We start from the raw sequence: 26718 nt of genomic DNA on the forward strand, positions 1-26718 counted from the left end.
CTGCAATACTGCAATGATATTTCAGAGTTAAACTACACCATTCCTGTTCATCAACACATAAGAATACCTGTGAAATCTCTTTCCACATACCTCCTGTAACATATTGGAGCAGTTTATTGCCGCACAAAATGTCATTTTAACATAATTTTAACAGAGAATAAAAATCCTTTAAGAGGAGTATTTCATGAATTAATTAGTTTTCAAAAAGTTTACTTTGTCGGTTTTATCATCAAGAAAGGAAAACTCTAAAAGGAAGGAATAAAGAGGGAGGAGGGATGGGTGGGGACAATATATGGGGAGGGTGGACGGTTTTGTGCGCTGTAGAGTTCATATCCGAAACATTCGCTTTGTCACTCACAAGTGAAATAAACATCGGAGTTCCTGGAGAAATATCCCAGTTCGAGTCCTTTCTATTCTCCTTTCATTACAGGTAAGGGTGACCCCCAACCCCCTCTCTGGTGAAGTTGCTGCCTAAACAGCAACCACTCTTAAAGATAGTTAGTGGTGTCACCTGGTGTCAATGAACCTCAAGGAAAACGAAACTATTTTCTACCTGCAGTCGAGACAATAATTTGCAATTTGTTTCGGATGCTGATGACAGCTTGCTCACTCTTTGTGAAGGAGACTGGGGGATACATAATGTCCAAAAATGCTGGCAGACAGGACACCTGGCTGACCAACTATTTGAGGGATAGCATTCAAATTGATGCCTTAGCCAGCAATCAAACCACCAGGATGACAGTTCATTGTGGGGATGGGATTTGAACTAAGGATAGATAGTTCAGAATGGAGTGTGCATATCTCGAGGCAAGTGCTTCTCAACCCTTTTTTTTATTATTTAAGTGCATCAACTTTAAATTGCTGAAGGTCTCGGCGGATTAATAATAAACTTTTTTTTTTGTTCTGAAAATCAAAGCGCACAACTCGTATTTTAATATTGCAATACCTCGCCATCCGCTGTTTCTCAGCATGCTTGTTTCGGTTTTACGTTCCTTATACATTATGACTCATCTTAATCCGCTCATGATGACTCAACTTCCTAATTTTAACAAATAAACATCCAGTTAAATGTAACAGAGAGGAGGAATGTGATAAAGAAAGTAAAGAAAATGATGAAAAAGTTTAAAAACTGACACAACGGAAGGACTTTTCACGCAATACTTCAATAATTTAAAGTATTGCGTGGTCCTATTTCCTGAACTTCCTGCCGAACTTCTTCTGAACACATCTGGTCCGTGTGTTTACAGTCTGCTCAACAAGTTGATATTAATTTTTTTTTATTGCCATTTCATTTGTGCCTGAATGTTTGAAATGTAGCAGCCCAAGAAAATTAAACGAAGCATTTCCCTTCAAATGAAATTGGGCATTTTGAAACGTTAAAGAGCTCTGGAATGGGCACAACATATTTAATGCAATCAAAAACATTGATGAGTCTTGGAAGGAGGTTATGGCTGAAAACCTCAATGGCGTGTGGAGGAAACTCTGGCCTGGTTGTGTTCCTTCCTCCCGAGGGAAGATTTAAGAGGAGACAAGAAAAAGCAAAGATGAAGTCATCAGGAGGAATCTGGATAGGATTTGCAATTCAGCTGCTACTCCTTTACTCTCAAACCCATTCAGACACAGCCAAGTGAGCCATATTCCAAAAATAATAATAATAATAGTAATCAAAAAACCCAAAAATAGCCCATATCAAAAAATTAAATAATTATGGATGCCAGACCAGGTGTCCAATCAAGTTTAAATATAAAACGTGTATTCCCCATCACTATACTACTAGATCGTAAATGTGGTTTCACATCGATTTTTTTGTTTTTTTTGTATACACTGTTGAGGCTCGTATGAGAGCTAACACACAGAATGTATAGTTGTTCTACACTTCCTCCCACCCATGGTACACTGAAGCTTGTGGCAAGGCTGTTGTCCTGAAACAACTTGCCTTCACCTCACGGAAAGCTCATCCAACTGAAGGCAATCTCATTGGCAGCCATATTGGATTGAATTAAGATTGATTAAGCGGTTCCAGAGAAAACATTATTTAATATTGTTCTTCAATCCTGGGTGTGCGCTGCTGCTCGCCACCTCGCCACAGGGCGAATCCCCCTTACCTGTGGCTAATATTTTAAACGACCCATTAGCCACTGTGGCTAATCCATGTTTTAGTGGGTTTTTTTTTTACCAGTTTTAGACGAATTTGGGGTGATTTTAGCACATAATTCAACCTTCGTTGAGACGGCCGCCATTTTGTATGTTTTGATTATGGGAATCACGCGTGATTTCGTACAAGGTTATATATACTAACATTAGTAGTTTTAAACTAGTTTCTAGTAAAAAAAAAAAAAATCGACCGAAATTACACATGATTCTCGTCTCAAAATTTTATTTTAATTTTTTTGAAATGTTTTTTTTCTTTTTTTTCCCCCGTAATGATTTGGCGCTACTCAGCGCTACATGCTTCGTTGGGTCAGTGGTTGCCAGGTGAGTTTTGACACAATCAGTAGTAGTACCTGTAGTAGGACGAGTTTGTTTGGATGAGAGAGTTTGTTTGGATGAGTGAGTTTGATGTGTGACTTTGGTTGGTTGGATGAGTGAAGTTGATTGGTGAGATTGGTTGTATGAGTGAGTTTGATGTGTGACATTGGTTGGAAGTGTGAGTTTGATGTGTAAGATTGGAAGTGTGAGTTTGATGTGTGAGATTGGAAGTGTGAGTTTGATGTGTGAGATTGGTTGGATGCGTGAGTTTAATGTGTGATTGGTTGGATGAGTGAGTTTGATGTGTGAGATTGGTTGGATGAGTGAAGTTGATTGGTGAGATTGGTTGTATGAGTGAGTTTGATGTGTGACATTGGTTGGAAGTGTGAGTTTGATGTGTGAGATTAGTTGGATGAGTGAGTTTTATGTGTGAGATTGGTTGGATGAGTGAAGAGTTGAGTGAGGGGTTGAGGAATGGAGGCCAGGGTGGAGAGAGAGGTTGAGTGTGGGATGGAGGGGTGGAGAGAGAGGTTGAGTGTGGGATGGAGGGTTAATGCCAGATTAAAGGGTCCCATTCACTTCTACTTGTTGTTTTTGTAAATTTTTCTTTCAAAGTGCAGAGGGCCTCCCCCTTGTGAAATTGCTGTATTTACATTGTTGTATAAAAAGAATTATGCAATTATGGCTCGACACGCAATTCAGGGACTTCCACTTGTTGTATATCCAATGATGTAATCTAGACAGTTATCCACTGTCTTCTCGTCCAGTATAATGTAATAGTCTACAGTTACTGATATTATCTTTGTTTTTGTGTACATAATACGGATATGAGTAACTCATATTTTTATATATCCATTATTTTATGATTATATTTTATTTCTAGACAGTTATCTACTTCAAGTCCAGTATAATGTACTAGTCTACTCCAGTCTAAATTTATTCATATTATAATCTTTGTTTGTTTTTTTTGTGCAGAACACTATTGACTTTTGTTATTAACAAATGCCGAGGCTATGTATTTATACACTGTGCAATGGGTTATGCAATAAAGTGAATTTGACTTTGACTTTTTTCATGTTTCTTGATCCAGATTCATTTCACATTCAATCTGATTTATTTAAATAGATTGAAAGCTTATTGCTTGTTGTATAAAGTTCTTGCTTTGTTCTTCATTCATTCAGGGTACTTGAACACAGGATACATCATGTGAGATAAGCAGGAGAATAGAATAGAGTACTGTAAGCTTGTGACACCCATCCCCAGACTGCTTATTTATAACCTCATGCATACCTGAAACACAAACAAAACATCAGAATGAATTAAAATTTGAAATTAACTTATTATTTCATATTGCTAAAAAAAAAACTTTTGAATCAAATATGTGGCTATTTCCTTTCTCCTGTGGCTTATCATTCCAAACCTGGATTAGCCACAGTGGCTAATTCCTTTTGAAAGCCAGAGCATACCCAGCAATCCAATATGGCTGCCAAACCATGTGACCTATTAATTAATTATTCTTTAACAAACTTCTATACCCATGCTTGGGGAACATTTGTGTGAAATTTCCCCTCAATTTGTCCAGCCATTCTGGAGAATAAGGCTTTTATGGTAAATCCAAAATGGCTGCCAAACCATGTGACCTATGACATCATATGTGTGAACCTTTTGTTCCTCATGGATAAGCAGTCATACCTGTAAAGTTTCACCTCGATCTGTTCAACCACTTCAGGGAAGATTTTTGAAGGTTTTTGTTGGTTTTTTTAAACAATATGTCTGCCGAATCACATGACCAACGATGTCACCAAATTTTTTTGTGTGGACCACTTTATCCCAAGATGACCCTCAAAAATTTTCATACTCATCAGATGTGGCATTCTACATCGGCAATTATGACATCATAACGAAGGCACCTTTGATGTCATTAAAAAAAATCACACTTATTGCCCATGAGTAGTATTTGCCGTGTACCAAGATTCAATTTTTTCCTTGGTGCGGTTTCAGAGATACAGAGGTAATAAGTTTTTCCGTTCGTCCAACTGGGCTGCCACACCACATGACATATGATGTTATAATTATCATTACAATAATTTACATGAGTAGTTGCATCTATGGTGAGAATTTGGTCTTAATATGACAAGGAGTTGCAGAGACAAACATGAAAATTCTGTGCGAACAAACAAACAAACAAAAAGACAGACAGACAAATGGACCCAAATGCAATACCCTCTCCTTTGGCGAGGGTAACAATATGGCGAGGCAGCCATATTGCTCCTTTTTTTTAAGCTTCAAAAATCTGCTTCGCTGAAGTAGCTGAACAGATCAAGGTGAAACTTTTCATGTCTGACCTCCTATCCAAGAGGAACAAAAGGTTCACTCATATGATGTCATGCCTGGTGTTGGCTTAATGGTTAGAGTGGTGGGATTGGGATTCTTGGGTCCTGAGTTCAAATCCTGCTCAGCTGTTGAATTAATACCAGGTGGGGTTAACTCAGCCTGTCATCCTTCTGAGGTCGGCGAAATGAGTGCCAGCATGTTGGTATACTGTGTCGGAGTGGTGACCCATCCAGGATTGTGCCCAATCGCCAAGGTGACTGCTTAAGCAGCAACAACGCCCTACACAGAGTATGATCTCAATCTCTTCCTCCTCCATATGATGTCATTGGTCACATGGTTTGACAGCCAGAATGGATTTACTTGAAAACCTATAAAAAAATCTTCTCCAGAAAGGGTGGACAAATCGAGGGGAAACTTCAAACAAATGTTTCCCAAGGCATGGGCGTACAAGTTTAAGGAATAAATGATCGGTCACATGGTTTGGCATCCATATTGGATTGAGGAAAAGGTATTAAATAATGTTTTCTCTGGAACCGCCTTATCAGTTGAAGTGAAACTTCAAATTTATGATCCAGTATTGATGTAGAATACATGTTTTAAATGTCAACTTGATTGGACGCATAGTCTGGCAGCCAGAATTATTTAATTCTTTGACATGGGGTTTTATTTGTTATTTTTGATTTTTTGTTTTTAAAAATAAAGCTCACTTGGCTGTGCCTGGATGGGTTTGAGGGTAGAGGAGTAGCAGCTGAAATGTGAATCCTATCCAGGTTCCTCCTGATGACTTCATCTTTGCTTTTTACTTGTTCGGGTTCTTTCTGATTACTCCAATGCAGGACTGTACCTATTTGGTCTGCCATTTGATTTGAATTTAATTTATTTTAATCCCATTTTCAATTCAACTGAATAATGAATAATAATATTTTAAAAATCGCTATGGGTCAGGGTCAGGTGTCCGATCAGAGCAGGGTTGCATCAAAGCTGGATGTCTTGGTAAGCTGTGATCAAAGCTTATGTCTCATTAATTACGTAACACACCAGTACACAAACGCCACACAAAATACACCCCAGAAAAGAAGTCCTGGCGAGGGTCTGCAATCTCTGATTACTCTTTCTCTTGTTTGTTACTTGCGAAAATGGAAGATTATTCAAGCACTGCATATTGGGTGGTCGCTTGTGTTATTCTGTCTGTCTGTTTGTTGTTTTCGAAAATCGACGAATTTTCAAGCATATTGGCTGGTCGCATGCGTTATTGGGATTCGCTAGATATCCATTATTGTTGGGTTTTCCGTGCGTGTGTGTGTGTGTGTGTGTGTGTGTGTGTGTGTGTGTGTGTGTGTGTGTGTGTGTGTGTGTGTGTGTGTGTGTGTGTGTGTGTGTGTGTGTGTGTGTGTGTGTCTGTAACGCGAGGCTCCACAGCACAAACCAGCAAACCGATTTCTATGAAACTTGGTGAACAGGTGCCATATGGGCTGGGAATGTGCGCGTTTGAGTTTCGTTGCTAAGCAACCACCCGTTGCTATGCAGCGGCCGAAAAACCACGTTCACTATTTTCAATACTTGTCCTACAGTTTTGAATGTGGAGAAACGAGACTTCTTAATTAAACACTTCGAGATATTTAGAAAATGTTACTCAAGCCGATTTTTGATTTATGTTTTATTTTTCAAATGGTAGTCCTTCAAAAATAGGGTGTCTATTGACCGTCATTTTTTTATGAGGGGCTTAGGAAAGTGGGCGAAGCTAAGGGAAAGTGGACGTGGTTGATGAAAAGTGGGAGTGGCGTAGGAAAGTGGGCGTGGCTTATGGAAAGTGGGCGTGGCTTATGAAAAATAATGTGTGGCTCAGGAGGTGGTCAAACAAGAGCATTGAGAGAAGTTTATCGGGTTTTCCGTCTGTTGGCTGCTCTCTAGAGCACCCTTATTCTGGACATTTCCATCTGTCTGTCTGTCCGCGAAACTTTGGTCAAGCCTAGGGGCTAAACCACTCAACCGATTCCAATGAAATTTGGTAGGTAGGACCAATATTTCTGGGAATCGTGTGCTTTCGAATATGAGACCCCGGGCCCTCACAACGGCATAGCAACGGCCCTTTAAAGTGGTCAAAAAATCGAAAAAAATCAAAAAAAATTGAAAAATCTAAGCTTAGAGTTCTGTGCGCAATCTATCTAGCTCCCTTCATGCCAATTTGCAGCCCTAACAAAAAATATTTGTAGAAGGAGATAGGTTTTGGGCGAGTACATGTCGAACATTTCAGAAACGGTTAATTGCAAATATCTCTAAGAGAAAGAGTCTGATTTTGATGAAACTTGGGTGAAATGTGTACAATGTGGCTAGCATGTACACAAAAATGAAGCTTTCTGCACTCAATTGAACCTCATTCCTTCCTACCATGGACCGACATGTGGCGCTGCTCACCTGGATCATGTACTGATTCCTGAACAGTGTATAAATTACGAAAATCTCCGATACATGCATACTCTAACTTTCGCTAATTTGTACTCTGATCATCGCGCCGTGGCCATTCGATTGTCAAAGAATGAAAATGATTGATAGGATGTACATGAATATCGGCTAGTCGCGTCGGCCAGCTTTCCATCTAGAGTGAGCAGTCATGTCGCCTACCAGCGTGTGTGTGTGTGTGTGTGTGTGTGTGTGTGTGTGTGTGTGTGTGTGTGTGTGTGTGTGTGTGTGTGTGTGTGTGTGTGTGTGTGTGTGTGTGTGTGTGTGTGTGTGCAGCGCGAGGCTCCACAGCACAAACCAGCAAACCGATTTCGATGAAACTTGGTGAACAGGTGCCATATGGGCTGGGAGTGTGCGCGTTTGAGTTTCGTTGCAAAGCAACCACCCGTTGCTATGCAGCGGCCGAAAAACCGCGTTCACTATTTTCAATACTTGTCCTTCAGTTTTGAATGTGGAGAAACGAGATTTTGGAATTAAACATTTCGAGATATTTAGAAAATTTTACTCGAGCCGATTTTTGATTTAGGTTTTATTTTTCAAATGGTAGTCCTTCAAAAATAGGGTGTCTAATTAGTCATTTTTTATGAGGAGTGCCAGTTGGCAAAATACGCAATAGGAAAAATCTTGCCGGGCAGAGGAACAATTGTATGTGAACCAATACGTCTTGGCAATGAATCTTCGTCGGTGGATCGGTCAGAATGAAAAGCATCGTATCCAGCGCTTCGATCCGAGCTGATCCCTTGTCGCCTACCGGCTTGTCTGTTTGTTTGTCTGTCTGTCTGTCTGTATGTCAATCACCTACAGGTCATAATTTTAAACTGATCCTCACGAAACTTCACCACCTGATAAAGTTTGTCATAAGCAAGTTTGTTTTTGAGGTCAAAATCTGAAAAGGTCAACATAGGCCAAAGGTCAACAACTTTGTGAAATTTTTGAAATCCTCCATTTCCACCTTATTGACTTGAAATTTGATGATGATTTGAATATTGGGTTACTGAATTCAACCATCAATTATTTTTTAAGTTAACAGGCCAAAAAGTCAACATAGGCTGAATCTCCTACAAATGGATGAGGGATGTGTGTGTGTGTGTGTGTGTGTGTGTGTGTGTGTGTGTGTGTGTGTGTGTGTGTGTGTGTGTGTGTGTGTGTGTGTGTGTGTGTGTGTGTGTGTGTGTGTGTCTGTGTGCGCGTGCGCACGCATGTGAGGCATACTTTTGTGTCTTGTAACTGTCATGTAATCTATTCATTAATTATGCACTATTGGAATGTACCTTTTGACCCTTTCGACTGCTGACACCCCTTTAACATTTGAAGGCCCTTTAAGACCCCTAAAAACCCCAAAATAACCTGAAGATCCCGAGGACCCAAAAGACCCTGAAGACTCAGATGAGCCAAAATACTCAAAAGACCCCAAGGGCCCAAAAGACCCTGAATACCCGGATGACCCAAAAGTCTGTGAGGACCCAAAGACCCAAAACATCCAGAAGACCATGAAGATCCAAAAGACCTCGAGGACCCAAAAGACCCAGATGATATAAAAGACCCTGAAGACAAAAAAACCCGAAGAATAAAAAGACCCAGATGACTCAAAAGACCCACATGACTCAAAAGACCCAAAATACCTTGAGGACACAAATGTCCCTGATAACCCAAAAGAAACAGATGGCAGAAAAGACACTGAGGACCCAGATGACCTAAAAAACACCGAGGTCCAAAAAGACCCATATGACCCAAAATTCCCCGAGGACACAAAATACCCAGAGGACCCAAAAGGACCCCGAGGACCCAAAAGTCCCAAAAGACCCTGAAGACCCAAAAGACCAAGAGGACCCCAAAAAACCCAGAAGACCCAAAAGACTCTGTAGACTCAGAAGACCTCAAATATGCAGAGGACCTAAAAGACCCACAAGACCCCAAAGACCCAGTAAATGCTTTAAAACTCTGTGATAAATGGATGAAGTGTGTGTGTGTGTGTGTGTGTGTGTGTGTGTGTGTGTGTGTGTGTGTGTGTGTGTGTGTGTGTGTGTGTGTGTGTGTGTGTGTGTGTGTGTGTATGTGTGTGTATGTGTGGATTTTTTGTGGAGTCCTACTAGAGCATTCTGATGTGGAATCTGAAACACCAAAATGATCGTCATGACTTCCTGAGTTGATTAGGCTCATTAACTACAAAAAAAATCCATGAGAATTCCCATGTTTTAAATGCACGCTATGTTAAAGTGTATAAAGCAGCGTAATACGTCCTTCTACGACGACATGGCACTCCAATTGCAAAATAAACTAGAAGGGCACTTGGTAGAGTGAAACATCCACCACATAACGCCTCATCCTCGTGAACATATCGGGCCCAATCAATACATTTTTGAAATATAATGCTATATCTCCTTTCTGGTCCTATCTCTCAATGGTGAAGAATCACTGAAAAAAATGATCGGATCCGGATCCAGATACAGATCTTCATCAAAATTGAATAAATTCTTCCTTGTCACACACCCATTGTGTCCACCAAGTTTCGTCCAAATCCGTCCACAACTTTTTGAGATACCCTTCAATATACAATTTTTGGCCCAATCTCTCAATGGTGAAGAATTAGGTAAAAATTCTCGTAGTCGTGTCCGGATCCTGATCTTCAACAAAATCTAATCAGTTCGTCCTTGTCACACACCCAAGCTGCCCACCAAATTTCATTGGATCCTTCCACAACTTTTTGAGATATCCTGTACACAAACAGACAGCAGACAGACAGACAAACAAACAAGAGGAAGATGTCATGCAGAGCACAATCCATAAAACAAATTTGACCTCAAAAACAATTGGCTGGTTGAATTCAGTGACCTGAAGTATTTCAAATTTCAAATTTCAAGTGAATCGGATGAAAATGGAGGATTTTAGAAACACCACATTAGTTGTTGACCTTTGGCCTATGTTGACCTTTTGGTCCTTGTTGACCTCAAAAATAATTCGCTGGTTGAATTTAGTGACTTGAAATATAAATCCTCCTCAAATTTCAAGTCCATCTGATGAAAATTCAGGATTTTCGAAATCTAACCTAAGTTGTTAACCTTTGGCCTAGGTTGACCTTTTGACCTCAAAAACGACAGGCTTCTTTCTTATGACAAACTCTCCCATTTACAATATATATATATATATATATATATATATATATATATATATATATATATATATATATATATATATATATATATACACAATGTCAAGGCCCGTATAAGAGCGAACACATATCATAAAGCAAGGGGACCATGAGACAAGAGGGATGGGAGAGGGAAGCACAAACCAATGTGGAATAGACACATGAGGAGATCTGGAGAAGGGAGCGGGATGGGATGGGGTACACGGGGCAAAAAAGATGGATACTACAGAGACTTTCAGGTCCTTACACGACAGGGACTTTCAGGAAGGAAAGCAGGGAATTTGAAGGTGGTTGATTTGGTGTTGATTAACGTTGGTAGAAAAGATCGTGGTTTTAGATGGGGGAAGATAAGAGATGGTGGTGAACAGCTGTTTTGAAGAGAGTGTGGTGGGGAAAAAGAGGAATGAAAGAATGCAGGTGAGCATTGATTCTTGATTTGGGTAGTTTCACCAGGATGGGGTTGCTGGCGGACCATGAGCGCCCTGCGGAAATATGGGCACACAAACAGACAGAGCACCCTACGAAAACAGATAGCAGAAATATCAGGGGGGGGCGATGCCAGAGAGGATTTAGAATAAAACAGAAAGACCACCAACCTGCCTGCAGTGAGAGAGTGAGAGACCCAAAAACTCAGCCTCATCGCGGGAGATACCAATGATCCTAAATGCCTTGGTTTCCACAGCGTGAAGCCGAGAATGGTGAGAGGCGGGAGCACCAGCCCGGAGGGAGAGCAGTACTCCATCAGGCTATGGACGAAAGCTTTGTATGTAGTCATTAGCTCAGGTTTGCCAAGGAAGGACTTTGCACGATGGAGGATGCAAAATCAGTGGCTGGCTTTGGAGGCCAGCTTGGAGATGTGGCTGGCTTCCCAGGAAAGATCATGGTAGATCGTGAGACCCAGAAGTTTGAATGAAAGGACTTCTGCAAGAGGATTGTTGAGAAAGTAGATGGGGTGGGGGGGGGGGGTTCCAGATGGTCCTTTTGGAGAGACACCGTGAGAGAGTGAGATTTGTCAGGATTGAAAGACATTCCACGTGTTGGACCAGTTTGTGATTTTATATCCAGATCTGCAGAGACTGAAGAAGTTGCTACTTGCCGGTCTGAGGGATAAGCCATGTGGTGAAGTTTTGTGAAGATCCGTTTAAAATTGCGACCTGAAAGCGATAAACAGACAGACAGAATAACAAAACCGACTGACTAATATACTTGAAAAATCTTTGATTTTGCAAGTACCAAACAGATAAGGAGGGGTGATAGACCATGGGCCGAGCCCCAAAATTCCTACTTTCCCTGATCTACAATAGAGAAGTACTTTATTTGACCTTTAATGATCCTAGAGTATATGTTTAAGTATGTCTATTAATGTTCCCATCTTCAAAACATACGTGTATTTCACAGAAATCTGAAGAAAGGGACGCTAAAATTACTCTTGCTGCCGACGATCTCAGTGAAGTGATGACGTCAGCTTAGTTCTTAATTGGCCAATCATCGTGCTTTTAACAGGGGCTCCACCAAAACAAGCCAATCACAGTCATCGTACAGTGGGTGTCGTTATGACGCAATGTAACAAAGAGCGAGTAAATCTACGCGTCGTACAACACGACATGGCGTGTTGCATGCATGTGGTGGACCAATCTGCAGACAAACTAATTCGTTTTTCGGATGTTAGCTGGAGAAAATTTTGCTAATGTGTCCATCAGTGGAAGGACTTGAATACCAGAAAGGTGCCATTGCTACCAAAGCTATCCAAAGATTTCATTTCGACCTTGTGTTGGTGGAAGAACAACTCGATGTTGTCCTGCTGGCCCTGACCACTCCGTTGGATATCATCGTGCATGTTATATGCGATTTACTGACAAAATAAAGATCGAGAGAGCCAAGAAAAGACAACAACGAGAAAATCAAGCTAAAGAGTGTGAGTACCGTTTATTGAGAACGAGAATCCTATTTTGTTTACCTTTTTTGAATGAAATGATTCGGCCCTTTCATCTCCCCCCCCCCCCCCAAGTGTACAATAATTGCGAATATTGTCTCTCGCTTGTCCCACGTATTACAATTTATGTTAGTTGATAATGATAGTTATGCGATTTGCGGTGACAGTATAATAATTTTCTACAAAAATTATTGCATGAACATTTTTATGAACTTATATCCATCTCCACGTCTCATCGGAATCTTCTGACTCTATACCGTTGTATTGTATGGTATTATTAATATTATAACTATCATTCCAAGCTAAGGCAATGCCATACACATGATACACTTCCACTCTTACCCTTAATCTTATTTCTGAACAGCAACATTTAAATCTAAAAATGCGAAAACTTTAAAGTAGAGTCTAACTTAGATCTACATCTAAAAACTTAGATCTAGTATTAGTAATAGGGTCTCGTCAACGAGTAGACTAACTACCACCAGTAGCAGTTACAGGTCGAGTAACTTCTAGTAGGAGTCCATAGTCTTATAAACATTTCATCACGTTTTGATTGTTATGACCATGGAATATTCCATATTCAAGAGTATACTTATGTTTGTTAGGGAATGAATGACACTAGTTTTAGAAGTATCAAAGACACCAGTATTTTAAGTTTATGAAATAATGGCAGCCCAGGAGTTTTAATATTTTTGGAATTTATGATTCATTCATTTAATATTATGAAAATCAGCACAACCAGTTTGCTATCAAAGAGAAATCTCATTGTAATAAAAAGTCATAACAGTTAGCAGAGATTTTTTTTAAAAAGCGACAGTAACTGTCTGATTTGAGATGTTCAAACATGAACAGAGACATTGTTTTTAACAAATGTGATTAACTCTGTTTTGTGACTTTCATCATAATGTGTTTTCACAATTTTAAAATCTGTTATTGCAACACTGACCATATTGTATACACCTTAGTTTTTAAAAATTATGACACATATAGGTTGTACATTAAGTTTCATTTTCATTGTATAGTTGTAAAGAGTAGTGATAATGTGATACATGTCTATAATTGCTGCACACTGTGCTTCAGGATCAACAGTCGGAATAAAACACATATCTACCGTAGGGACAGTCAAATTAAGTTTTTTTAAGATTTGGCATCTTCTATTTATTATAGAACAAAGTTACATGTATTCAATGTAATTAAGCTTTATTTAATGACTTTCCATAGCAAATTAGAGTTGTATGCTTGTAAAACAATTCACATCATGACATCCTCTTGGAAATAACACGCTTATTTCATCAATGAAATGACAGTAATATACCTGTAATAGCTTATGCAGCATTTGTGTGGAAGCATTACTTTCACATGTATAAATCATTAAATGTATGTATGATTCCTGTACAGCATAACATGTCAGAACCGACGGAGAAAGTAGTATGCATCAGCAATGAGGTTGTATATAAACGTTACATGAATGGTATCTCTTGAGTAACTTTTGATTATATTTAGTACAGTTTTAGATTAAGACATACATGTAGCTTAAGAGAGAAAAGGGAATGGTAGCAGAGAGTGAGAGATAGAGAGAATAAGATTTTAAAATAAAACCAACAATATCTGAGTTTTTTGTATGATTGGTGTGTGTGTGTGTGTGTGTGTGTGTGTGTGTGTGTGTGTGTGTGTGTGTGTGTGTGTGTGTGTGTGTGTGTGTGTGTGTGTGTGTGTGTGTGTGTGTGTGTGTGTGTGTGTGTGTGTGTGTGTGTGTTAAATGTAGCAAAATGTAACAGTAAGAAGTAAATGGTGATCTTAAAAATGAAAGAACAAGATCTGTGTGTGTATATATATATATATATATATATATATATATATATATATATATATATATATATATATATATATATATATATATATATATATATATATATATATATATATATATATATATAGTTATGCATTTTATCAAAAAGAGGGAGTGGACTGAACAGACATCATGCAATATTCGGGTGATTAGTACACAATATTTTTTCGTCATTATAAATACCAGAATATGTATGGTTGGTAGGGTACTGGGATTACTTGTCCATTCAAAAATTGTATCTCTTGTCTAAATATTTACTTAACTTACTAATTTATTCAATTTATGTGTTTCACCAGAAATGGTTGCGAGGGAAATTTTTCTCATAGCAACGACCATCCAAATGGTTTTTTAATATAAAAAAAAATTCACAGAATTAAATCTATAATTTGGTGATCTGCACAATTACCAGTTTACTTGACCATTCAATTTTAGTTCTCAAGAAAACGATTAAGAAGTATGAATATCGCCGTTGCTCGGGAAAGGAAAGTCCTTAACAACGGGATTTAACTTTTCCTTTGTTTTTAACATTACTACTTTAATGTGCAAATTTCAAACGTGGGAACATGTAATTTATGTTTAATACATACCTATTTAACATACCTAACACACTTGTAAGTACTTCTCAGGTGTAGATCACGGAACTCAAAAACTAAGCATAATTTTTGGGCTTGGCCCATGGTCTATGTGTACAAAAATAACCGGAGGTCCTGCTCCAAACAGGTGTTCGTGTACCACCGGTTTTTTTTTAATGGAGGGCCTGCAGCATATCAGGTCAGTGCAACTAACGAGTGGGATTTCTGCGCAGGAAATAAAGAAGATGGACGATTTCAAGAAACTCATCGATAATTCACTGCTGCAGAAGGTTGCCATAGCTGGTGGAACGATCGGAATTCGGGAAATTGTGGATTTCGTGGACTTAAAATGTCCATGTTTAGAAGAATACAACGTGGTGTATGCCTGGTGTTCCATGTTGATACCTGCTTTGGTCTTTTTTCTCGTGGGACTTTTACCGATGAGAAGAATGTGTGGGTATTCCAGGTAAGTTACGTTTCAACCTCTTATTTAAATCCCTAGTTGATCACAGGTGGAGTACACTGAGAGTAGCCACTACAATGTTGGTGAATTCACTTCATGGTGGTTATGAGAAATATTTATATGAATATATTTAAGATGTTTATAAACTCCACAATACGTCAACATTGCATTTTTGGAGAGTTCTTTTAGCAGAACACTCACTATTGATGGTTTGGGTCCAATCTGGGTAAGATCACCAACCAGGTCAAACCTTACTTACAAACTGCCATTCTGGTGCATGGTTAGCAGAGGACATGGCAATCCTGACAGGCAGTCATTTGGATAGGGGCAATGGCCTCCATGGGTGTCTCATGTGATTTGGGGTTGTGGACATTAATTATTTGAAAGATCGACAAATTGTCTGTGTGGGGTTACCTGGATAATCATTGCTATGATGATGGTTACCAATGGTTACCTGGATAATCTTACCTGGATAAGATTTAATTTGGATATGGCAGACGCATAAATGGGTCAAGTGATCTTTAACAGTGTTTTAAATACATCGTAAGAGAATGAGCAAAATCCTTTAAAAGAAAAGGAAATATCAACATAATTTCGGGCTAATCAGGGCTCAACGTTAACTTCTTTTTTTCTCGCTTGTTAATGGGACAGGGAGGTTTTAGATTTTACCTGTCCAATCAACCATTACACTTGTACATCTATTCAAAACTACTAACATGTGGAGGATACCATCACGTTTCTGTAAAGTTTTCGCTGGCGTGCGGGGTTGATTGGGTCTGAAAAGATAATCCTCAATAGTCTCTTCTAATCACTGTGACTTTACTTCAAAAAGAACAACTACTTTTCAGGTTAAGATAAATGAGGTTTATAAAACTTCCTTGTTGGGAAAATGGACCTGTCCTTCAGACAACTTTATTGAGGTTTTCACCTGTCCAACAGACAAAATTTACTGTCTGTGACAGTTGGATAACCGTTATTGTTGAGCCCTGCTCATCGAAATTTAGTTACATGGATATCCCCAAAACAAAAGTGATATTCACTTCAGTGGGAGCTGATAATTCGGAGCTAAAGCTCCAAATGATTGGGCACAAACCCCCCCACCCACACACCCAGGGTTCTTCAGGGCACATGCAGTCCACAAGCAACCCCCTTCTGGTGAAATTCCATAATTCCAGAAGCACTGCTCACCTGCACTCATTTGCTTCTCCATTTGCCAACCTGTGGAATCAACTTTCACATTCTCTTCAATCTCATCGTTTTCTCCAAGTCTTCAAGACAGCGATTCGCCACCATCTCAGATCATCCCCCATCCAAAACCATCATCTTTTCTACCCCCGTTAATCGCCCACCTTCTTCCAAATTTACAGTGCAGGAAACCCTCCAATATTTCAGGGATTCGGTTCCTGGAAAATGCTGCGATAGTTGAAACCACTATCGTGGAAACCAAGGACCAATGGGAACGCAGGGGTTCGGTTCCTGGGCTTTGAAAAGATATCGAGATAGATTGACGGAAGCTAAAAATAAACACATAACTATTGAAATAAAAACGTAAATATGTATATAAAGCATTTTAACATTGAACTAAACATGTAAATACAATAAATATGGTGTAAATTAAACAAAAACACATGATTTTTACCTTTTTAATATATTACAACACAGCAAGGTTGGTGATGGTAAACATATTAAGTACTCGCACTGTACTCTCCTACAAATAGAAATCACAAGATTTAGCTCAGGATGATGCTGTTAGAGAGGGAAGGTGAGTGGGGAAGGTGATTCAGCGAACGGAAAAGCATTAGCTTTACGACGAAGGCGCCTGCAGTATTGCAACAACCCACAATGGAGAAGGGTAACATGATCTTCGCTGCTTGGGGACCAAGGTACGAGATGACATCATCTTCTGTCTCATTGGTGTTAAAAACCTATTCCGTTATAAATCCTATTCCGTACACAATTGTTTGCCCGCGATTGGTAGAAACCCGCAATAGTAAAACCCGTGATATTGGAGGGTTTCCTGTATTTCCTCCCTGAGAATTTGGTTCTACATCCATCTTGTCTACCCAATGCATCCTCCCTGACCCTCATTCTTCTCTACCTCATTTAAGAGCTCGTTGGGTCCAAACAGTGCATGCGGAGGTCTACAAATATCGATATTCACGCAATTTTGCATGAAAGTATATGCATTTTTGTGGCGCACAATGGTGGTGTATCAGCTCTGAGTTCCTGGTTCACACACCTACCAAAAACAAAACGAATTGAAGGGCATTCAGAAGAGCACATGCCTGATCCACGAGAACATATCGGGCCCAATACATTTTTGAAATATCATGCGATACAGTACTATATGGTTTTTGGCCCGATCTCAATGGTGAAGAATCACTTAAAAAATTAAAAAACTCTCGTATCCAGATCCGAAATCGGATCTTCACCAAAATCGAACTAGTCCTTGCCACACACCCAACCTGTCCACCAAGTTTCATCAGAATCCATCAACAGCTTTTTGAGATATCGTGCTACATATTACTTTTGGCTCGATCTCTCAATGGTGAAGAATCATTGAAAGAAATTCTAGTAGTCGGATCCGGATCCGGATCTTCCCCAAAATCGAATCATTTCGTCCTCGTCACAAACCCAACCTGTCCACAAAATTTCATCCGGATCCTCCACAACTTTTTGGGATATCCTCTACACAGGCAAACAGACAACAGTGGCGCATGTAAAAAGGGGCTGAGGAGGAAATCAATGTGGGACAGAATCATCAAAATGTACCAATGAATCAATGGTATAGCAAATACCTATATGGGGGAGCAGCCTCCCTCACCCCCTCCCCGTAAACCCATTTAGACCCTAATTTTTTTTTTAATGTCGTGAACAATTTTTGGTGCATCACGGGTGATTAAGACTGTAGTCAATTTCATCGGAATTGTGTGTGTAGTTTCTGAGAAGAAGTTTCTGAGAAGGACAAACTGGTTAGATTTTGGTGAAGATCCGGATCCGGATCCGACTCAGAGAATTTTTAAAAGCGATTCTTCACCATTGAGAGACAGCAAATACCTCTTTTTTCGGGGGAGGGGGCAACCCCCGTAAACTCCCTCCCTAGAACCCCTCAAACCCCGATATATTTTATGCCGTGAACAAACTTTGGTACATCATGTGTGCTGAAAGCTGTGGTCAAGTTTCATCAGAATTGCGTGTGTAGTTTGTGAGAAGAAAGCAAATACTTATTTTGGGGGCCAACCCTCGTAGACCCCCTTCGGGCCAGGTTTTGTTAATACCATGAACAATCTTTGGTACATACACAGTGATGAAGGTTGTGGTTAAGTTTTATCGAAATCATATGTGTAGTTTCAGATATTTTGCAAGTATTTGTGGAAGGACGAAGGGAGTGACAACAGAACATCCCTTCAGCCCTTTGTAAGTACATTCCAGGTGAGCTAACAATATAACCACAAACTATTCGGTAAATTCCATTGATTGACTTTACTGAGAAACCTTAACAGTCTTAACAGTTTGTGACTATTATGCTGAGCAGGGGTTGGAGGTGGGGGAGGGGGGAAGAGTGTGGGGGGAGGTGGGGGGGGGTTGAGGACTCGAACAAGAAAGTGGGAGTGGAGGACAAAGAGTTGGAGGATGGTGGGGGAGGGGGGAGGGCAGAGAAGGGACATAGTTGTGAGGAGGGTGGGAGGGGTGGACTTGGAGTTGGGAGAGAACTTGTGGACTTGAGGTTTGTGGTGGGGAGAGCTGACGACTTGAAGAAGAAAAGGGCAGGAGAGAACAGAGAGTGGAATGAAGGGGGAGGAGGGGGTTTGAGAACTTATGGTGGGGAGGGGGCTTGAAGACTTGTGGTTAGGACTCGGGGCTGGGATGGGGGGATGGAGGTTAAGGACTTGAAGTCCCATTATACATTACGTGTAATTTCTTTGGGTCCCTGATATTATGCTGTCAAAGGATATTCCGAGGAAATTCCTGAAATATTCCACACTCTATGGGAAGTTAATTCACTTCCAAACAGCCCAGTGGAATCGGCTTATCTGCTCCTATGTATCCATACTAATAAATGTGTGTGTGTGTGTGTGTGTGTGTGTGTGTGTGTGTGTGTGTGTGTGTGTGTGTGTGTGTGTGTGTGTGTGTGTGTGTGTGTGTGTGTGTGTGTGTGTGTGTGTGTGTGTGTGTGTGTGTGTGTGTGTGTGTGTGTGTGTGTGTGTGTGTGTGTGTGTGTGTCTCCTCCAAAACTCCAAAGCCAATATGTTGCATAGCAAAGTCAGCCCACACAAAGAATCCTTCGCTCAACCTCTTTTAATGGCCTCTCCTGCTCCACACACTCGACAGCCCGCTCATGTCACTCTCGGTTCCGCCTCATCAGTTCGGGTTCATCATGCATTCATCAATATTCATGCACCTCCCAATACCACACACTAGCCATGTTAGTCAGGTCAGGTATGGGAGCATGTGCCAGAACAGCGCGTCGCTGCGTCCACTTTCCGCCGGTACTCCAGGGGCCTCCGTCTGGCCATCCCCCAGGCAGATGCCAGGCCCATCCCCATCTCCTTGAGATGATGGTCAACCTGCTGCAAACATGAGGCACGTGGTCGGCCCACTGGCCTCCTCCACTCATGAGACTCCCTCGCTGAGAGAATCTGGTGAGCAGGATCAGCATCAGGAAAACGAGCCACATGTCCATACAGCCGCAACTGACGCTCACGGACTATGCAGGTAACAAATCTCATCCGAGTCTCTCTCAGCAACCGCTCGTTGGACACAAAATCCGACCAGCGATAGCCAAGGATTCTCCGAAGACACCTGGCACCAAAGGAATTAAGTCTCCGTCTCAGATCCTTGGTCAGAGTCCAAGTCTCGCACCCATAGAGCAAGACTGGAAGTACCAAGGACCTGAAGACTCGGACTTTCGTCCTCCCGCACAGGTACCGGCAGCGCCACACCCCATGATCCAGTGAATCCATGACTCCCCGGGCCCGACCCAGACGTCTATTGACCTCTGACTCGCAGTCAGCAGAGACATGAATATCACTGCCAAGGTAAGTGAATCTCTCCACGACCTCAACATCCTCACCACAAACAGACACAGACAGGACAGCAGCATCCAAGATCTCACCGAAAGCCTGGATCTTAGTTTTGACCCAAGAAACCCGTAATCCCAGCGGCTCCGACTCCTCATTCAGCACTTCGAGGGCCCCCAAAAGGATGTCTAAAGTCTCCGCAAAGATGACTGCATCGTCTGCAAAATCAAGGTCCGAGATCTTGACATTCCCAAACGATGCACCGCAACTTGATCTCTCCGACATAATCCCTAAAATCCAGTCCATACAAGTGCTGAAAAGTGTGGGGGCAAGTACACATCCCTGACGAACTCCAGTAACAACTGGAAATAAGTCAGAGGTGGTACCACCACACTTCACAGCACTCTCAGAACCAGAGTAGAGTTCAGACATCAGATCGATCAGTTTTGGTGGCACCCCACGAAGACCAAGAATCCTCCAGAGGACATCCCGATTCACTGAATCGAACGCTTTACAGAGATCAACATAGGCTGCAAGCAGCCCCTGCCGAAACTCTCGTCTGCGTTCGGTGAGGACACGAAGAGCAAGGATACGGTCAATCGTTGACCTCTTTGGTGTAAAGCCTGACTGCTCTGGACGCTGGTGCTCAAGCAGATGGTGGCGAACCCTATCAATAATTATCTGAGCAAAGACCTTGCCCGGCACTGAGAGCAGCGTCACCCCTCGGTAGTTGTTGCAGTCTTGGCGATCACCCTTCCCTTTCCAGAGAGGGACAACAAAGCCCCTCTTCCAGTCAGTTGGGATGATGCCTGTGTTCCAGGCAGAGCACAAAACTGCATGCAACGACACGAGTGCAGCATTTCCGCCAGCCTTGAGAAGTTCGGCATGGATGCCACAAATCCCTGGAGCTTTGCCCCGTTTCAACTGGTTCACCGCAGCCCGTGTTTCCACAAGCGAAGGTGGACCACAGTTTATTCGTGGGTCAGCAACAGGGATTGTAACACCCTTGACGTCCAACTCGACAGCTGGGGGATCAGCCTGGTACAACCGCTCAAAGTAACCGGCCCAGCGGGCCTTCACTTTAGACTCCTCTGTCAAGAGCCTACCACTCTCTGCTCGAACTGCAGTGCTCCGAGGGATGGGCTTGGATGAACGTAATGCGCGAATTCCCCTGTAAGCGGGACGAGAATCACCTGTCCACAGGTGATGCTCTACCCCCTCACAGATTCCTCGCACATAGGCCTCCTTGTCCACCCCCAGTGCATGTACAGTTTTACGCCTCAGCTCTCTGAACAGCTCAGCTCTGCCATTCAGCCTGGCCCTGCGACTCTGGTCAATGGTATCCAGTGTCCCTTGAGAGACACAATTCTTCTTTGCCCTGCGGTGAGTTCCAAGACATCCACCGGCAACATCAAGGACGGTGGTCTTGAAGGCGCTCCACAACTCTTCAGGACCCCCCAAAGCACCCAGACCCCCCAAGTGTCCACTCAGCCTGTTTGCAAACTCCTCAGCTACTCTCTCATCCCTGAGCTTGGCAACATCCAGTCTAGGCTGGGATGGTACCATTCTCCAGGATTTAAGGTGTAGCTTTAGAGTTGCTACAACAAGCCTGTGGTCAGTATTGAGGAACTGAGCACTCCGGTAGACCCTGCAGTTGTGGATCATCCTCCAACGACCGTCAATGAGGACATGGTCAATCTCCTTTGCCACACCGCCAGCGTTGGAATACCAAGTCCAGCGATGAGCTTGTGGGCGCTGAAACCATGAACCAGCCACCCCAAGTCCATGACTTCTTGCAAAGTCAAGGAACTTAGTGCTATTCTGGTTCATAGTTCCTGACCCATGGGGACCAACACACACCTCATAACCATCCCTATCAGTTCCAGTCGATGCATTGAAATCCCCCAAGATTAGAAGTTTTTTTTTGCGTTTTTGCGTTTTGCGGAATGAAGGGTTTTACGGTGGCCGGAGTGCAAATCCTGCCACCAACCTCCTAATAAGAAGTAACCCAACTGCAGGAGGACGTCTGCAGACACAGTTGGGCACTAGATATGGATGGCCGTTGGCTCACAAGGAGCTCTTCCGCCCTTTGACAGGTTTTGTTTTTAATCCTGCTGGGTGTCCATATCCAAACACCCCCTCACCAGAAAACCTGGTGGGGGAGACGGTTTAGTCGCCGACAACCCGACCATGGAACAGGTTAGTACAGGTTTACATGGTACCTGTAGCAGGTCACAGATCGAACCTGACCTGACAAGGACATGTTAGTGTGTCCTCCATAACTCTAAAACCATGAAACCTAGTAGCCCCAATCTTTGCATGCATACTAAGAGAACTCCATGGAAGTGCATAAGGAATGATAACGGAGTACTTGTATCAATTTAAACACCATTTTTGAAGGTAATTAACGGCTTACCTCCATGACAGGCTTGTCAGCCCAACTTCACCTCGCAGGGATCTTAGCCACCGTTTTGATTCAGCCTATTCTAACATACCTTGCTTTGGATCAGATTGTAATGGTTTCTGTACGATTGAGCTTGATACCTCTGAATTGCCGTAGACATCACTCACCATTGGTCACTGATATTCATACCTCACAATCGCTGCATACATTGCTAATAGCTTTCCAAGCCAGCCGTTCCTTAACAACCAATGTTAGTAAGCAATGGTGATGCAGTATTTGCTTCAACCGTTTTGTTGGAATATTTGCTTGAGTGCTGATGCCACTTGGTGAGCGCTCTACAAGATGCTTGGTTTGAACCATCTGTTTTTTTTATATTCCCTCACTATGACAAGCCCAGATCAAATTGGTGTGTCGGATCTGCAGAACATTTTCAGCTATTTGAACCAGAAGCATTCCTGACTCTGCAAGTCGGTTCTCAGATTAAAAAAAAAAATTATTTATACTCTACCTGTTGGTCAAGAGTTTTGGAACACCCCCATTTTAAAAGTTTTTTTTACTGAAATTTAAGCAGTTTAATGTTTCACTGGACTGAAATTAAAGCATAGAACAAATAAACAATTGCAGATAAAAAAAGAAATCATGGAATTGTTTTGTTGAACAAAATTTAATCCAAATTTTTGACTCATCAAAGTAGCCAACTTTTGCAGATATAACAGCCGAACATACTCGTGGCATTCTTTCTACAATGGAAATCAAATATTGTTCGTCGGTTTCTTTGCTTTCACCCTTTCTGTCAAGTTCATCCCAAACCAGCTTGATAGGGTTTAAGTCTGGAGACTGTGCTGGCCAATCTATGATTTGAAGCCTACCGTCTTGTTCTTTTCTTCTAAGGTAGTGCTGACATAGCCTGGAGGTATGTTTTGGGTCGTTATCTTGCTGTTGGATGAACCCTTGACCAACTATGTGTAGACCAGAGGGTATTGCATGGCGCTACAAAATGCTGTGGTCGCCCTTTTGATTCAGGGTGCCAGTCACTCTGTGCAAGTCACCGACTCTGGATCCAGCAAAAAAGCCCCAGTTCATCATGCTTCCTCCTCCGTGTTTGACAGTTGGTGTCACACACTGAGGATCCATCCTTTCACCTACTCGACGGCGTACAAAAACCCTGCGTGATGAACCGTGGATTTCAAATTTTGATTTATCGGTCCATAAGACCTTCTTCCAGTTTTCAGTAGTCCACTGGTGGTGCTTCATGGCCCAGGCATTCCTCTTTTTCTTATTTTGCCATCTTAGCAATGCCCACTCGACCTGTCAAACCTGCAGCTCGAAGTGTTCTCTTCACAGTTGAAACTGAGACTTCCTTACTTCGACCAGTGTTAAGCTGTGCTTGAAGCTGCTGTCCTGTGAGCCACCTATCACACAAGCTGTTGACCCTCAGAAACTTGTCTTCTGATTGTGTTGTGGCTTTGGGTCTGCCAGACCTCTTCCTGTCAGAGTTTCCTCCAGTTTCCAAGTGCCTTTTGATGGTGTAGGAAACTGTACTCACTGACACCTTGGCTTGCTTTGCTATTTCTCCAAAGGAACAACCTTCACTTTTAAGGGTTATAACAGTCTGTTTGTCTTCCTTTGTTAATCGTCTTTTTCTCACCATTATGAGCGCAATACACTACTTCCTGCAGTGTAATATTGTGCAAATAATGTTTCAGAGGGTGTAGCAACACAATCTATTCCAACACTGCTTTTATACAGACAGAGGGTTTGTAACTAATCAACAAAAGTTGGGACACCTGCAGAAATTGTTTGCATCAACTTTCAAGGCTTCATTTACTTCCATTGCTGCAGAACAGCTGGAGTTGCTCACCCATTACTTGTTTCCAGAAAGGAGCCTTTTTTAACAACTCTATAATTTACATTATTTTTCAGTTTTTGGTTACCTAGACTTTGTTTTTTTAACCTCTGGCAGTTTACCGCTTTGCTTTGTACCATTTCAGGGTATTCACTAGATTTGAACTGCTTAAATTTCAGTAAAAACTGGAAAAATTGGGGTGGTCTAAAAGTTTTAACTGGTAGAGTAAATTTTATAAATATACAATATACATATATTTTAAGATACATATGTGTATATTGTATATCGTATACAGTATACACATGAGCAGAAAAAAGTTTCTGCGTATAATTTACACCTTTGCGAAATGAGAAATGAAAACAAACGCATCACATTGTTTGGTCATATCAATATTTAGTGTTTGATAAAAATGAAATCGACATGAGAATATCAACACATATGTGCAAGACATTTCTCTAGAGGCTCGAAGAGGTGTGTGGTCATAGGTTAGTTAACAGCTCAGTATCTAGTGTGATCACCATTTGCGTTGACACATGCTTGGCAACGCTGCCTCATTGAGCCTACAAGATTATTGAAGAAGGCTTGAGCAATGTCATTCCAGATCTGCACCAGGACCTGCCGCAATTGGGCCAACGTCGCTGGCTGGTTTTGAAGACGGAGCAATCGTCATTCCATTTCATCCCACACTTTCGATGGGAGAAAGATCATGCAAAACAGCTGGCCAGGGAAATGTGGGAATGCTCTGCTGTGTGATGAAGTCGGTGACCACTCGTGTGATGTGACGCCCATGAACCTGAAGGAATGGGAGGATGTGAGAACGAATAACTTCACCGTGGTACCGAATACCTGTCAAATTGCCATTGATGACCTCCATCTGTGTTCTGTGATGTTCTGTGCTGTGCGGTGATCCCTACACGATCACATTTCCACCGCTGAACAACAAATGTTGAACAACACATGCATCAGCATTATGTTCCCCTTCCCGTCGATAAATGCAACGACGACCATCACTCCAATGAAGATGGAACCGAGACTCATCTGTGAAGAGGATAGCAGCCCAGTCTTGTCTCCTGAACCTCAGACATTGTCTACACCAAGCTAGGCACAAATGTCGATGAAGTGGTGACAAAATTGAATGCACTGCTGGTCGTCGTGGTCAGATGTTATGCTCGCCTAACCGATACATGAGAGTTCTGGCACTGATTAGTCATAAGCCAGGGATTCTGTGAACTGTCAAGCTTGCTATGTGGAACCAATCCCTAAGATCCACCAACCGGAAATGGTTATCCTACCGACGTGACGTTACACATGGTCACCCAGAACAGACGGTATCTGATGTTGCCTGTTTGTTGATAACGTCTTCAGTGACTGTATGGTGTTCCAATGAACACCAACACGCTGAGGTACAATGTTTGTGGCATTCCTGTCTCAAGCATGCCAGTTCATTTTCGGGAAGATGTGGCATTACGTTTATGACGTTTAGACGTAAATGAAAATGTTTTTCACAGCTGGGATGGTTCACCGAATCGTGCTGCGATGCAATTTGCTCAGTACCGCATGCAGCACTGTCACGTGACTCGATACACGTGCCTGGTAATTTGTGTGTGTAGTGCAAATTCCGGATATTTACAGGTAAACTGGGAACATGTAAAGGTACATGATGGTTGACCATTATATTGCTGGGGTACACGTCAATATAATTTTGTGCAATTTTCTATGGATTTTGTTTTTGTATGATTAAGGTACGAAATAGGGAGAGGAGGACGTCTTCATCGAGCATTACGTAATATTTTAGGGGGTCTCTGTTGAAGCGTTATGGAGTGTTACGGGGCATGGGGGTCAGATTTTGGCAAAAAAAATGTTATTTAATTTTTGAATGGCCCCTGATGGATTTCTGTCACGTTACTGACAGCTTAATAGTGTAGCAGAAAATGTTTTAACATGGGAATGTGTGTTCGCTTTTATGAGTGGGAGGAGGATGAGAGTAAAGATGGGACAACTTTGGAAGAGGGAGGCGTGGGGGTTGACGACTTTCGGTGGGATGTTGAGCATGGGGGAGTTTGAAGGCTTGAGTGTGGGGAGGGGATCGATGCCTTAGGGTTGGGACGGGAAGGGTGAGAACTTGAGGTTTGGTGGGGGTGGGGGGTGGGGGAGAGCAAATATCTAACAGAGTTGGGAGGGGGAGGCTGAGATTGTGGGGGTTGGGGTGGGGGTGATGC

General features: G+C 41.9%; 1 protein-coding gene and 1 long non-coding RNA gene across 7 annotated transcripts in view; one reads left to right on the forward strand and one right to left on the reverse strand.

The window, feature by feature from the left end:
* LOC147011402 (uncharacterized) overlaps positions 1 to 26718 on the reverse strand; it is a 189865-nt gene that overhangs the window by 117682 nt on the left and 45465 nt on the right. The gene's annotated exons all lie outside the window — the stretch shown is intronic.
* LOC147011405 (calcium homeostasis modulator protein 6-like) overlaps positions 297 to 26718 on the forward strand; it is a 61002-nt gene continuing 34580 nt past the window's right edge. For 2 of the 3 annotated variants that reach the window (XM_085857422.1, XM_085857421.1), the window contains exons 1-3: positions 297 to 430; positions 14999 to 15231; positions 18577 to 18645. In XM_085857422.1, coding sequence (XP_085713548.1) covers positions 15011 to 15231; positions 18577 to 18645 — 290 coding nt within the window. In that variant the 5' untranslated portion in view covers positions 297 to 430; positions 14999 to 15010. The remainder of the gene's footprint in view (positions 431 to 14998; positions 15232 to 18576; positions 18646 to 26718) is intronic. The other variant, XM_085857424.1, reaches the window with a different exon arrangement.

This window comes from Eptatretus burgeri, chromosome 15 (assembly GCF_056783735.1).
Source record: "Eptatretus burgeri isolate ZD-2024b chromosome 15, Ebu_testis_v1, whole genome shotgun sequence".
Classification (NCBI taxonomy): domain Eukaryota; kingdom Metazoa; phylum Chordata; class Myxini; order Myxiniformes; family Myxinidae; genus Eptatretus; species Eptatretus burgeri.